Here is a 14209-nt window from a genome sequence, read left to right on the forward strand (position 1 = left end):
TGGGTTTTCTGAATCCGCGCTCGGATCATCACAATTCTGCATTAATTGCAGAAACTGTAATTTTTCAAACTTTTTTTCCCTTTTTTGTCCAATTCCAAAACACACTTTGGATAAACTTTTTATCAATTCCAACCGTCCACGCACATGTAATATACCATAAACACAATATCCAACCTTTCAAAACACATCAAACACATCTACATTCCAAATCGAGGGGTGAGATTTTTTGATCATTTTTGCATTTTTACACCAAAATGGCACTTTTGGGTATTAAATGCACATCAAATGAGTCCATGAGCATTTATAAACATGTTATCATCAAAACTCACTTGAATATACTTGAAATGCACACTGTATATATGAATGGTAATTCTAAACACTTAAAGTACAATTTGGTAAGAAAACCTCCCTTTTTACACTTGTTCTTCAATTGTGCCTCCAAAATGGATGATGAAACTCCGGTACCTCCTACAAACAAGTGAAATATGTCTAATTAGTCAATTAAATCACACCAAAGTATAAGAAACATATAAAAACACACAACTACAATATTATTATTGGGTTGCCTCCCAACAAGCGTTTTTGTTTATAGTCGTTGGCTCGACTCAAAAAGTTGAATCATTTTAGAACATTAAGGAGCGATTTTCTTCCCATGGGTCGAAACTCCCGAGCCAATCTACCATGTGGTGAGCCATGTATTGATTTCCATAGTCCAATTTCCTCAAATGCCAAGGAGGAGTATTAGACTTATCATAGAAAGACTCGACTTTACCTTGGAGTGGAGTTTGCTTGTCCTTTTCGAGTTGGCTCAACTTTTCTCCACTTTCTTCATGGAATGGCGAATTTATTAAGCCAACTTCCATCCTTATCTTCTCCTCCCTTGCTCCTACACCATGAAAGTTAGTACCAAGGACATTTATATATTTAACTTCTTTGTTCCTTTCTTGGTTAATCTTTTCATCACATGGCATATTAGAAACAAGAGCAGTAGGCTCTATACTCCTTTCTTTATTATCCAAATTGAATTCCAATTCCTCACCATTAACCCGTAATATAAGCTTACCTTTTTCCACATCAATTATAGTTCGTGCGGTGGCTAAAAACGGTCGTCCTAGAATAATTGGCATTCTCACATCTTTCTCAATATCTAAGACAACAAAATCCACAGGTATTATAGATTGTCTTACCTTTATGAGCACATTTTCCAAAATACCCATTGGATGTGTGATTGACCGATCTGCCAATTGCAATGTGATATTGGTAGTTTTTAGCTCTTGAAGTCCCAGCCTCCGGCAACCGATAGTGGCAAGAGTAACACACTTGCACCTAAATCACATAAAGCATTAGAAAAATGCAATTGACCAATTGTGCAAGGAATAGAAAAGCTTCCCGGATCTTTCAATTTAGGAGGGAGTTTGTTTTTAATCAATACACTACACTCTTTCGTTAATGCTATCATCTCATTATCTACAATTTTTCTCTTTCTTGACATAATGTCTTTCAAGAAACGTGCATAAGAGGGAATCTGTGTTATAGCATCAATGAAAGAAATGTTAATGCGCAATTGTTTAAACATTTTGAAGAACTTTTCAAACTCCCGATCCTGTCCATCTTTCTTCAACCTGTGAGAAAAAGGAATCACATTAGAATTTAACTGAGAATTTAATTTGGGAGGAAGTGCATCAATATCAATGACAACATGATCATTTCGGCTTTCTTTCTCCCCTTCGATTGATTGCTCCTTCTCTTTTTCACCACCTGAATTTCCAAAATTAGGTCCTTCAACCGTTTTACTGCTTCTAAGAATGATTGCATTGACATGGTCTCTCGGATTCACTTCAGTCTTACTAGGTAAATTTTCTTGGTTGCGATTGTTAACCGCATTTGCTATTTGCCCTAATTGGACCTCAACATTCCTGTACATATTGGTGAGTTGGTCCATCCTTCCTTCAATTCTTTCTAACCGTTGAGTAGTGACACTGGCTAACTTTTCAATTTTATCATTTGATACATTTGCTAGCTTCTCAATTGCTAATTCCCAAGCTGGTTTAGACTCCGAAAATGGTTGTTTCGGTTGAAAATCCGGTGGATTAACTGGTCTTTGATGGTTCCCTTGATCCTTCCATCCAAAATTCGGGTGATTACGCCATCCTGGATTGTAGGTATTGGAGTATGGATTATTTTGGTTGGACGGTTGTAATTGTTGAGATATTGAACCTGTTCGCTGCTAGAACACATAGAATCATCATGATCTCCGCCGCAAGTAGTACAGCATGCAACAACTACTTCTTGATTAGAGTTAGAACCAACGTGCCTATTAAGTATCTTAACCACATTATCCATTTTTGCACTTAACATATTCAAGGTATCTACTTCAAGCATACCTACGGTTCTCCTTGTATTACCTCGTTCGTTTGCCCATTGGTACTCCTCCCGCTGCCGCATCTACATGCGTCTTTGTTGGATAGGTGAGACCATTGTAAAATGTTTGGACTACTAGCCAATCTGGTAGACCATGATGAGGACATCTTTGTTGCAATTTCCGATAGCGCTCCCAAGTTTCATTCAATGTCTCTCCTTTCTGTTGAGAGAAACTAGTTATATCCATTCTGAGTTTAGCAGTTTTTTCAGGTGGAAAGAATTTATTAAGAAAATTCTTAGCTAATTTAGCCCAAGTTGTAAAAGTGTTACGAGGATGAGATTGTAGCCAAACTTTGGCCTTGTCCCTTAGCGAAAATGGAAACAATCGAAGTTTAATTGCATCATCACTAACACCATTAAATTTAATTGTATCACAGATTTCAAGAAATTTTGACAAGTGAGAATTTGGATCTTCGGTAGCATTACCTCTATATTGAGATTGTTGTACCATTTGAATCAGTGATGGTTTAATCTCAAAATTATTGGCATTTACCGTTGGCCTTAAATGCTAGTTTAAGAACCTTGTGTTTCCGGTAAAACAAAATCTCGTAGAATTCACCTATTTGGTTCATTTTCCGCCATTTCTTCTTCAAATGGTAATTCTATCAAGATTTCTTCTATCGGCTGCCAAACCTCTTGTTCCTCTTGATGTGGTGTATTCCTCCTTTGTCTCCGTAGTGTCCTCTCAATTTCAGGATCGAAAAGTTCAACTTCTCGATTTGATCGGTGCATACACTACAAATAAAAACAAGAGAAATTTTACAGTTTTAATTATTAAAATCAACTATAAACAACTTGAATAAAAACAATGAAAATATCTAAATTAATAGAGATGATTAGGCCCTAATATTGCCGCTCCCAAGCAACGACGCCAAAAACTCGACGGAATTTTTATATCAATGCAAGTTTAAATCCGATTTTATACTCGTTGACTGCAAGTATACAGGCCGAAATCGTAATGTAGGATATGTATCGGGTCGATCCCACGATGAGCAAATTGAACAAGTACTAAGCCCTTATTTTTCTCTATTATTTAGACTTACAAATGAATTTGAGCAGAGAAAGTATATTGCTATTGTCTACAAATCTGATCTACAAATCTAGTTTAACAAATGCTAAATGCAAATGAAGAATTTTCACTCAAGAATAAATCTAGGGATGTAGCTTCCACTTATGGTATAAATAAGACAAATGAACAGATTTACCTCTTGTTATTATTCTTGTTTAACCAGGGATTCATTTCTAATATTACCAAGTCTCATTCTCATGATGAAATGGCCTAGAGTAGTTCAATTTTCCCTATTTTCATGGTGAAATACTACTACTACTCTGTTTTCTTTCATGAAATGCTAAGTAATCCACTTAAGTGTATCTCTATTTTCATGAACATACAACTTAAGTTCTACTCATGTGTTTCCATTGTTACTACCAATTCTCATTGAACAATAACAACTATAAACATGCTATTGGTGATCAATCAATAACAAGTAATCACAACTGCACAAGTAGACAAGTTAATACAAGATATAACAAGTGTAAATCACATTCAATTCATATCATTTAACCATTAGTTTCATCTACTCCTTAGATTAAGAAGTTTAACTACTCATGAATGATTTAACAATCAAACTCACAAGTTTATTAATACAAAACATCATAAAGTACAAGTACAAGAAAGATAAAAGAAAGCTTAGCCAATTAATAGTGAAGCCCTCCAATTTCTGCTATGTTTTTGTACAAGATGATTACAAGTGAAAACTCCAAAAAATGCTTCACCAAAGAACTAGAGAGAAACTAGTTATAAGAAGGAAAACTAGCTACGTAAGGTCCTCTAGCTTCTCCCCTGTGTTTCTGCATAAAAGGTGGTAGAAAGACACCTTTTTTTTTCTTCATGATTCCAACAACTCAGATTTTGTAAAGAAAGTCAAAAGAAATATTGTTTTGACTTTCTTTAACTCATTTTGTCTTCCCTTTTGTTGCAGAAGCATGTGCCACCGAATTCACTCACTTAAGATAGCTTGAAAGTTGTGTGAAAAGTGAGAAAAAATGGTTGTGCCACTTGCAGAAAAGAGAAGCAGATCCGAACCTCGGATCTGAGGGGTGAAGAATGATCCGAGCTCGGATCAAAGCTGATCCGAGCTCGGATCAAAGCTGATCCGAGGCCTTTCTCTGATGGATCCAAGCTCGGATCGTTTGTCCTCGGATACATTACTCTAGAAGTACAGACGAGGGCTCGGATCGCCCTTTACTCGTACGGATCCGAGCTCGGATCTGTGCTGATGAATTTTCAGTTTTTTTTTTAACTTTTTCTCTTTTCTCTTCATGTTTGCTCCTAGTTTCTCTTGTACTTTATCCTCAGGACAATTCTTAGAATTCCTTCATCTCGTGCATGAATTCCATATATCAATATCCTTCATAATTTTACAAAATTAACACATTAATCCTCTTACTTATCAAATTTTGAGCACTTAAACAATATTTAATCAATTATCACCAAAAGAGTTCAAATATGGCTTTAATCTTCTCAAAACATACCAAAAGTTCATGCCAAACTTGTACAAAATATACGTTAAATATTCACTTATCATTTAGCAATAAACTTAACATTCTTTAAAACCAACAAGTAAAACATAAGGGGGAAAAGAAACAAGTATAACATAAACTGCAACCTCACAACTAAAACTCTCGAGAGAATTCCAATAATGATCAGCAGCCCTTCTTTCATTGATTTACTGATGATACCGTAAGAACATGGCCTAATATTGAGTAATAGAGTGTTAAACAGGCTTTATACTAATTTCTATAGATGCCTCTCCTTATTCGATCCTATTTCTTGTTTCTGTTGTTGTTTCTTTGCACATTGTATCACCTGAGTGTTTCTGGCCATGCATCACAGTAACATTGGCATTTTAGTCATTAAATCACTTTTTTTTATTGGTGTTGATAAATTAGTTAATATCTAGTGTTAACGAGGACAAGATTGTATAATTTTTTCATTCTAGAGGGAAAAGTATGATCACAAACTCTACTCCAAGGGAGCAAAATATTATTAATCCTTATTAAAACTAGTAATAAAAAGTCACAGGTTCCAAACTGAGCAAATTGAAAATTTTAAATTCTTCAATGGCTTTTTTTACACAAATGCAGAATGTGCATACTAAAGTTAAGAAAAAAAAAAGTATGAATTTGCCACTTTTTGGCTGAATTTGAGTAGCTTTGCAAACATATTCGTGATTACATTGAGTAGCGACACGATTTGTCTTGAAGATTTATATGTAACAAGTGCACAAATATTTTTGACATCTGTATACATGTTTCTTTTTCAACAATCGAAATTACTGAAAACACCCAACAAAGTTAAATGAACACTCGGAGGTAATAGAAATCCTGGTGCAAGCACAATCTAAGGTAGAACCCACAAACCAATACCATCCAGCCAATTGGTAACTGGAAGTGCGGTTGAGGACTTTAAATCCAGGGTAACTACCCCACAATCTATCGATGTGGGATGGATGACCCACCCCCGCCCCGAGCACTCTGTATACATGTTTCTAGTGTATGTGATAAAAGTCACAGACAATTAATTCGATACTTTAACTTCCTACTAGTAGTACTAGTGATGTACGTCCATTCATGAATCCTGCCATTATACATGGGCCATAGATATTGATCACATGGTTGACTATCTCCCTCCATGGATTTGAATAATGCCACTAGAATATAAAATCCAAACAGGATATCCAAGTTGTGATAAGTTGGATATTCTATCAAATATTGCAGCCATCTTCCGCTGCCAACTAAATTATGGGGTGGACACATTTCCATGCATATTTTTATCTCTCCCTCTTTGAGAACCATGTTACGTAAATCTACCTATAAATAGCTCTGTTTTTAAACTCGGACAAGATCAGTCGGTCCGACCGATCGAATCGGGAACAAGCCAACTGTTCGATCCGAATTAACTCTAAAAATCGGATATTTTAAAACTCGATCAAACCAAGTCAAAAATCGAGTTTGACCCGGTTTGACCGGAAAAATAAGAACCTGGTGTAGAGGACCTGCCAAACCCAAAGCCGTTGACCATGTGCCACGTTTGCAGTCAATACACTCGGGTTCTGCCATTCACCACCGCGCCGGTCCATCCCACCAACAAGAATCAATCAAGTGACTTTTTTTTTTTTTACTTTTTTTTAAAGGCAAAATATTTTTAATATTATGTTTTGACCCCTAGGTTGTTAAAAATTATTCATATACCTCAAATATTTCATACTTTATAATTGTTGTCTTAAAGTTTGGTGTTATTTTTCAATTAAGTTCATAATTTTAATTCTAAACTTATTAATGCTCATTAAAGAATATAAATTGCTACTTGATTGTTCTAATTTCTTTGTATTTTCTTGTTAAATATATTTGAAACATCAAATATATATTTGAATATACCTTTATTAATATTAACATGTTATTTGGTATTTTACATATAATATTTTAATTTTTAAATAATTTTTATTTATGACGTCATCCGGTTCAACCCTGATCGAATCTGGTTGAACCTATTGACCCCTGACCCCTGAGCTCGACTGAGTTGATACCCAGTCCGATTCTGAAAACATAGATAAATAGAGAAGAGAATGCTCCAGCCTCCTCATCCTTCTCATTGTTCTCAATACCAGTTCATAAACCAAGGTGTGTGAGGAAAACAAAAATGGGTTCCAAGGCAATTCTCTTCCTATGCCTTTTGGTGGTAGTTCTGATGATTGCTTCAGAGGTGACAGCCAGGGATTTGGCCGAAAATTGTAAGTTATTCATTCAAGAACTTATTCTTTCCTTTTTCAACAAGCTTATACCTACAAAATATAGACATTTTTGCATAACATAATTTACTCTAAGACGGTTTTTTTTCCTGCTAAAATGCATGCACTAACTAATAATTCTGCACACGATCCTGTGACGATTTGCAGCCAATGCTGCAGAGAAGAGTACTAATGGCCTGGAAGAATCCAAATACCCTGGTGGTGGATATGGAGGGTACCCTGGAGGTGGATATGGGGGTTACCCAGATGGTGGTTATGGTGGCGGTCGTGGTGGTTATGGTGGTGGTGGCCGTGGTGGCAGATGCCGCTATGGTTGCTGTGGCCCGAGGTTATTATGGGTGCAGGTGCTGTACATTTGCTGGTGAGGCTGTGGATGCTAAGCCAGAAACTGAACCGCAAAACTAACATCCAGCTCTTATGCATCCTGATGCTTCAATGCCTTTGGAGCAAATTAAGAGTCTATATGTACAAAAACTATGTACTGTGTTATGAAAATAAGAACTTAATCAGTGGTATCCATTCACCATTAGATGAATTATTGCATATAATGATGTACTTTTTTCTACTTCAATAGGATGAAAGTGAAATCTTATGCGTGCTTCAATTTTGAACAGCTAGCACTTCTACTTGGATTCACTCACATGCATCATTGTGTAAAGTATACCCATAATTGTTCAAGTAGTATTTGCTTAGAAATTCTTTAACACTTTGAGATTTCACCTAGAGATTCCGAAAACCTACATTAAGTCTTGACTCCTTTCAGACAGGAAAAAGAAACGATAAAAGAGGTAAAGGTCGGTTTATGATCGATCATTTACGAGTAGAACTAGAGACAGTTGTGTGCAACAAACTTCAAGCAATGAACAAAGTTATGTCCTCTGAATTTATTTACTATATTGTGTTATTAAAGCTTATGAAATTAGATAGTCATGTGACTGATATTGAAAAACGACAAACTACAATCAATTAAAGGACCCCTTTGTAGTAGGGGCAATCTACGAATGCCACGTGTCAGTTCGGATTGGGTGATCTGTCAGCTCGGACAGATCAGTTCGGGTGTAAGGGGCGCCAGTTCGGCCGTGGCCGCCGCCTCTCAGCGGGATGGGCCTCGTGGGCTGCGACCCCCGAACCTTTCGGAGTTGGCAGGCGAAACCCTAGAAAGACCCCCTCTCTACTAGGACTCATGGTCCTATAAGGAAACTACTATCCACAAGCTTATAAATACAGCACCACAAGGCAGCACAAGGTATGCTATTTACAGTACTCTATACGGTTACTCTACTCACAAGCTCTTACTGACTTGATCGTCGGAGCTACTCCGGGGAACTAGCCCCGCCGTTCACTCTTTCTTGCAGGATAGCTCGCTCGCTTCCTTCCAGTTAGCTCGGTCACCCTCAGCTCGCTCAGCTTGCCACAGCTCAACTCGGATCGCGTTTTTGGCTGTCGCATCACCCTTCATATATGCTGATCCAAAATATGGTTCTTGAAAACCTAACATGCTCATGCACAAGTGTTACACATCCTTGTGCCTCAAATTCTGTGTACTCTACTACTTTTTTGTATAGCTGACATCAATCTTCAATCTCTCGTAGTCAACTAGTCAAACAGATTTTTGACGTTTTCGTGAAACTAGGTAAACAAAACAACATCTACTTGAGCTTTTAGCATGAATTTTTTGTATGGTCAGATTAAATATTGGGTAAATTACACATGACTCCACCTGGGTTTTTCCATATTACCACGACTCTTGTAGGGATTCAATGTATTCACATAACTTTTTTTATATTTTTATGTAAAGTTAAAAATAAACAGAAAGAACAAATGATTATGTCAATTCAACCAGACATACTCCAGAAATGAATGTGATAAAATTATAGTATCAGTTAATCTCCCATAATTTACATAAATATTTACTTTATCTCTCATGTGATATTTGTCTTTATCCATATAATCCCTCTCTGATTTTATGTAAAATGATCGGACCACTATTCGGTTAAGTGCTCAAGTATAAGCAGTATTTCAACTGATGATTTTACAAAGACTGCTTTTCTTTAAGTTTTTACTTTACATGAAACTACAAAAGAGTTATATGGACATTTTTTGAAATGTCAAAAAGATCACGTAGCAATTTGTGAATCCATGAGGGGGTTGTATGTAATTAACCCTTCAATATTTCGTTCTATCATTTCTTTTCAGTTCGTATACTAATTTTGACCGAGAAGGTGGAGGTAGGGTAAGGGCTTTTTTTAATCTATTTTTTAGTTAAACATATAACAAAATTGGATGGACAGAGAGTTTGTAAAAACTATTACCACAAATATCTGGGTTAGATTAGTTAATTGTGTATACCCAAAATAGAAATTTTTTTTTAAAAAAAAACACTTTGATAATGGTTAACTAACTTACAGATGAATCAACCAAAATTAGTCTTGAATTTGTTGTATTTTGGACTACAAAAATTACACATGTTTTAGTGCAATGCCACTAAAATGACTTCATATGGCATGAGATTATTTTGCCATTACACCAAAGGTGCTCATAAAAGAGACACATAATAGAAATCTCAAACTACCGAATACTTTCAGTCCATATTACATCCCTTCCCAAGCTCTATGCATTAGTGGCGGTGCTAGAAGCTCACTCTGTTAGCATTCAGGCTCAGCAAGCCACTGCCTGACCAGGATATGACCAGCACCTACAATCCCTACCATAATAGCTTTGGCCGCAGCAACGAATGCGACAATATCCAGCCCCAAGATATCCCCCAAAACCTCCTCCTGGGTAGTCCCCCATATCCACCACCAGGGCAACCTCCGTAGCCTCCTCTAGGGTACCCTCTGTAGCCAGGGTACTTTGCTTCTTTTAGGCCATCCGTGTCAACCGTCATTGCTGCACTGAGGATAATAAATACGTTTATTATTGTAATCTAGAAATGACATTTTCACATTAATTCATTTGGCGTCATACATTTTGAAATTTTCATATTTGGACTAATTTTTATACATGCTTTTAGTTTAACGAATACCAAAACAATAATTTTATACTCAATTGGAAGTCTTTTCCTTCTAAACTATGTGCCAAGAAAATCAAATATTGTCTTTAAAATGGTTAAATGCAACCAACTCGTAGGTAGGCTTATCGTTGCCATAGATGACCACCCACTATGCCCTGAGTCCCGCGTCAGGGAAGCCTTGAACGCTTGCTTGTACACCTTAGTTGACGTCTATTATACTTTAAAGAGCTCAGATTTGTGTCTTAATACACCAATGCTTTACATGTATAACTGAAATATAAGTACATAATTTGAACTATGATATATTTTGTGGTCCTTTAAGAAAAGCAGAAATTAGTAGAGGATAAATGTCTTGCAATTGTCAACAGACGTGGAAGTCTTGGCCAATTCCCTAGCTGCCACCTCTGAGTTAGTCATTAGAATTGTAGCCAAGGAAATGCAAAAGAAAAGAAGTGTCTTGGAACCCATTTTTGCTGAAGGTATTTTAAGTATTGAAACTGATTTTTGTGAATGACGAAAAAGCTGGAGTAGATTGATCTCTATTTTATAAAGGCCAAATTGCCATAAAAAAGGTCCTGGCTAGGGCTATAAACGAATTGAGCCACTCGCGTCCTGGCTAAGGCTATAAATGAATTGAACCGCTAAAAAGGTCCTGGCTAGAGCTATAAACGAATTGAGCCACTCGCGTCCTGGCTAAAGCTATAAATGAATTGAACCGCTCGCGAGCGGCTCGAGTCAAAACTCGAGTTGATCACGATTAATATCGAACTCAAGTCGAACTTGAGATGGCCAAATCGAATTCCAGCTCGAGCTCAAACTCAAAAATATTAAGCTCGCGAGTTTGAGTATATATATTTTTATTTTTATTTTACATATATATCTCTAATATTTTATTATTTATTAAGAAAAAATATTTATTTTATTTATTTTTTAAAAAATAAAATAATTATTTTTTATTTTTTCAAGCTCGAGTTTTAAATTAGTAGCTCATCGAATTCAAACTCGATAAAACTAAATTAAGTCTCGATTCGATTAGGTCAAAACTCGACTCGACTTGACTCGTTTGCATCGCGTTGGCCCATGATGTAGTTGGCCGTTGAATAGATGATTGCTGTAATTAATACAAAGCCCTTACTATCATAAATTGCAATCCCTTTGAAGAAATTAAAGGAATAGAGATATACAAAAAGCACTTAATCTGGTCTTCTGTCTTGTATCTCTTTAGAGAAACAATTTGAGCATTATGGAGAGAATAATTCATGTCCTACATTCATGAATATTTCAAGCATTATTGTCGATCAACTTGGAATTTGGAGTGACTTGATTATGTTCATTCCAAGTTGCATAACAAGTCAAACATCTTTACACTAAAGATAATATATAACAAATGAAGAACATGTCAAACTTTGCAATGCACGAATACTTGCCAAGAAAAAATTCTCAACAGCCAATATAATTCTGGAGCAATTGCATTACAGAAACAATAATATCATATATAGAATATATTAGAGACCAATACTTCATAGAATGCAGAGATACCATTCGTATCCCACGCGGACAATGTGGACTTCAAATTTTCTTTTGGGATAGTGAAACTGCGCGCCAAGTTTTGGCTTCTTGCAGGATAATTCTCTAACAAAATATACTTCAGATTTTGTAGTGTAGTAGAAAGTATCTCTTAAGTGTTTTGAGCTCTTGAACTTTAAGTTTTATTGATTTATACAAAATTGGAGCCCTCTAGAATGGTGATTAGGATGGTCTCCCAGAAGTGATGCCCACATGTCTGTGTTTTGAGGGCACTTATGCACCAAGTTCATAACAGATATTCCCATTCCACAATAGCTCAATTTTTAATCTCTCATAGTCAACTAGTCAATTAGATGGTTGACATATTTGAGAGAGTTAGATCTTGAAACTAAGTAAACAAATTCTGTTCTATCAGTAACTTTCACATATTTCTTCCATGGCTAGATTAAATATTTGGTTTTATCATTTCTTTCAGCTTATAAACTATATCTGACAGACAGGTGCATGAGTAAGGTAAACACATAACCGAACAGGAAATTAAGAAGATTCAGTTCGTCAAATGCGTTATCGCAAATACTTGTATTAGATTGATCGATTAAGCATACCCAAAACAGCAATAAAAAGCAATTTGATAATAGGTAACTCATTTAGATAAACCAACTTCTAATGGAATACTAATATTACTCAGTCTTCTATGGTCGAAAATTACAGAACCATCTTCAAATTGCATGAAAATGTATTGCCATTACATATAAAGCGCTCACAGAAGTCACACATGATTACACATATTACATCACTCATCAAGCTCTTATCTGCACTTCACACTACTAAGTACTGCTATATATCACCAGTGAGCTTGCTTAAGCATTCATGAGCTTGCTAGGAGCTGGCTTTATTAGTTCTGAGGCTCAGCATCCACAGCCTGACCAGGATAGTAGCAGCACTTGCAACCCCACCATAATAGTTACGGCCGCAACAACCAAAGCGGCAATTTCCACCATAACCACCACGGCCACCCCCAGGATACCCTCCATATCCACCCCCAGAATATCCACCATACCTTCCTCCTGGATAGCCCCCATATCCACCACCTGGGTATCCCCCATAACCTCCTCCAGGATACCCTCCATACCCCCCTCCGGGATAACCATCATATCCTCCTCTGGGGTACCCACCATAGCCACCTAGGTACTTGGCTTCTTTTAGGCCATTTGCTTCATCTGTCTTGGCTGCAATGAGCATAAATAGGGCATGCACGTTAATTAATTCGGTATCAATTTTGAATAGTAAATTTTGAACAGATTTGTGTGCATGCTTTTGGTTAACGCATATCATATCAATTAAGTATCATTATCATTTGAAATTCTGTCTTACAACGAACGTGTCAAAATTAGTGTCATTTTTCTTTTTACAAATTCTCTTAACATGGTTAATCACTACAAACTTATAGAGAATTTTATTATAGTAAACATAATTCTTGTAATTAATTTTTTATACACTATCAGTATTAAGAATTTTCGTAATAGTACGCTTGGATGTAGGTCATACATATAAAATTAAAGTTTTAAACTTGGCTAAAAGTTACATGTTGTATATCCATACTTATGCAAAAATAAGAATTACGCAACCGGCGTAACTAGAAGGAAAATTAATCGAATTGAGAATAAGAGAAAACATGTATTAACCAGTATTACACCCCAAGTCTTGCTTCAGGAAAGGCTTGACACCTAAATGTGCAGCTTATCGAACGTGTATCTAAAGGTCAGCTATGTTTCTTAGTACTCCGACCCGTCACATGTACAACCGAAATTATATACATAAATTGAAATGTTCAATTCTGTGGTCCAAAGATTTAAATTAACATATGCTACACAAAAACCTAGACAGGTAAGACAAGATGGAATTTCTCTATTATGATACCATGAGCTACGGTATAACCCTATTCTGATAAGTGGATCAAATTGCGAGAAGTTTCAATATTGGGGAATTGGAGAATAAATTCTTACAATTGTCAACTGAATTGGAAGTCTCGGCCAACTCCCCAGCGGCCACCTGCGAGGTAATCATTAGAACTAAAGCCAAGGAAATGCAAAAGAAAAGAAATTTCTTGGAACTCATTTTTGCTCAAATTATTTTATATAATCACAATTTATTTTAGGAGGATGAGAAAACTTGTGTAGATTGACCTCTATTTATAGGAAAATGTTTGCCACTTGCCGTCAAATGGGTCATGGCATCGGCCCGGGATGTGGTTGGGCGTTAAAGAGAATATTACTTTGATTAGTACAAATTCCATAATATCATAAATTGCAGACCCTTTTAAGGCAACTAAAGAAATAGACACATATGCCAAAAGCATTTACTCTATTCTCTTCTATGTCTTAAGAGATAGAAGTTGACCATTAGGGAGGGGATAACGTTGACGTCCCATATTCAA

The 14209-nt window shown here is 36.3% G+C and overlaps 2 protein-coding genes and 1 non-coding gene across 3 annotated transcripts; 2 read left to right on the forward strand and 1 right to left on the reverse strand.

The window, feature by feature from the left end:
* The first annotated feature begins 2510 nt into the window (after positions 1-2510).
* Positions 2511-2617, forward strand: LOC113759092. The gene has a single exon (XR_003466971.1). It is a non-coding gene; the product is annotated as a small nucleolar RNA R71 (small nucleolar RNA).
* A 4506-nt stretch (positions 2618-7123) lies between these two features.
* On the forward strand, positions 7124-7597 carry LOC113759088 (glycine-rich protein-like). The gene is made up of 2 exons (XM_027301694.1): positions 7124-7214; positions 7380-7597. Exons 1-2 carry the CDS (start codon positions 7124-7126, stop codon positions 7595-7597), a joined length of 309 nt encoding a protein of 102 aa, XP_027157495.1.
* A 5054-nt stretch (positions 7598-12651) lies between these two features.
* LOC113759089 (glycine-rich RNA-binding protein 2-like) lies at positions 12652-13014 on the reverse strand. The gene has a single exon (XM_027301695.1). It carries the CDS (start codon positions 13012-13014, stop codon positions 12652-12654), a length of 363 nt encoding a protein of 120 aa, XP_027157496.1.
* Positions 13015-14209: the final 1195 nt, after the last annotated feature.

This window comes from Coffea eugenioides, unplaced genomic scaffold (assembly GCF_003713205.1).
Source record: "Coffea eugenioides isolate CCC68of unplaced genomic scaffold, Ceug_1.0 ScVebR1_910;HRSCAF=1669, whole genome shotgun sequence".
In the NCBI taxonomy this organism is placed as follows: domain Eukaryota; kingdom Viridiplantae; phylum Streptophyta; class Magnoliopsida; order Gentianales; family Rubiaceae; genus Coffea; species Coffea eugenioides.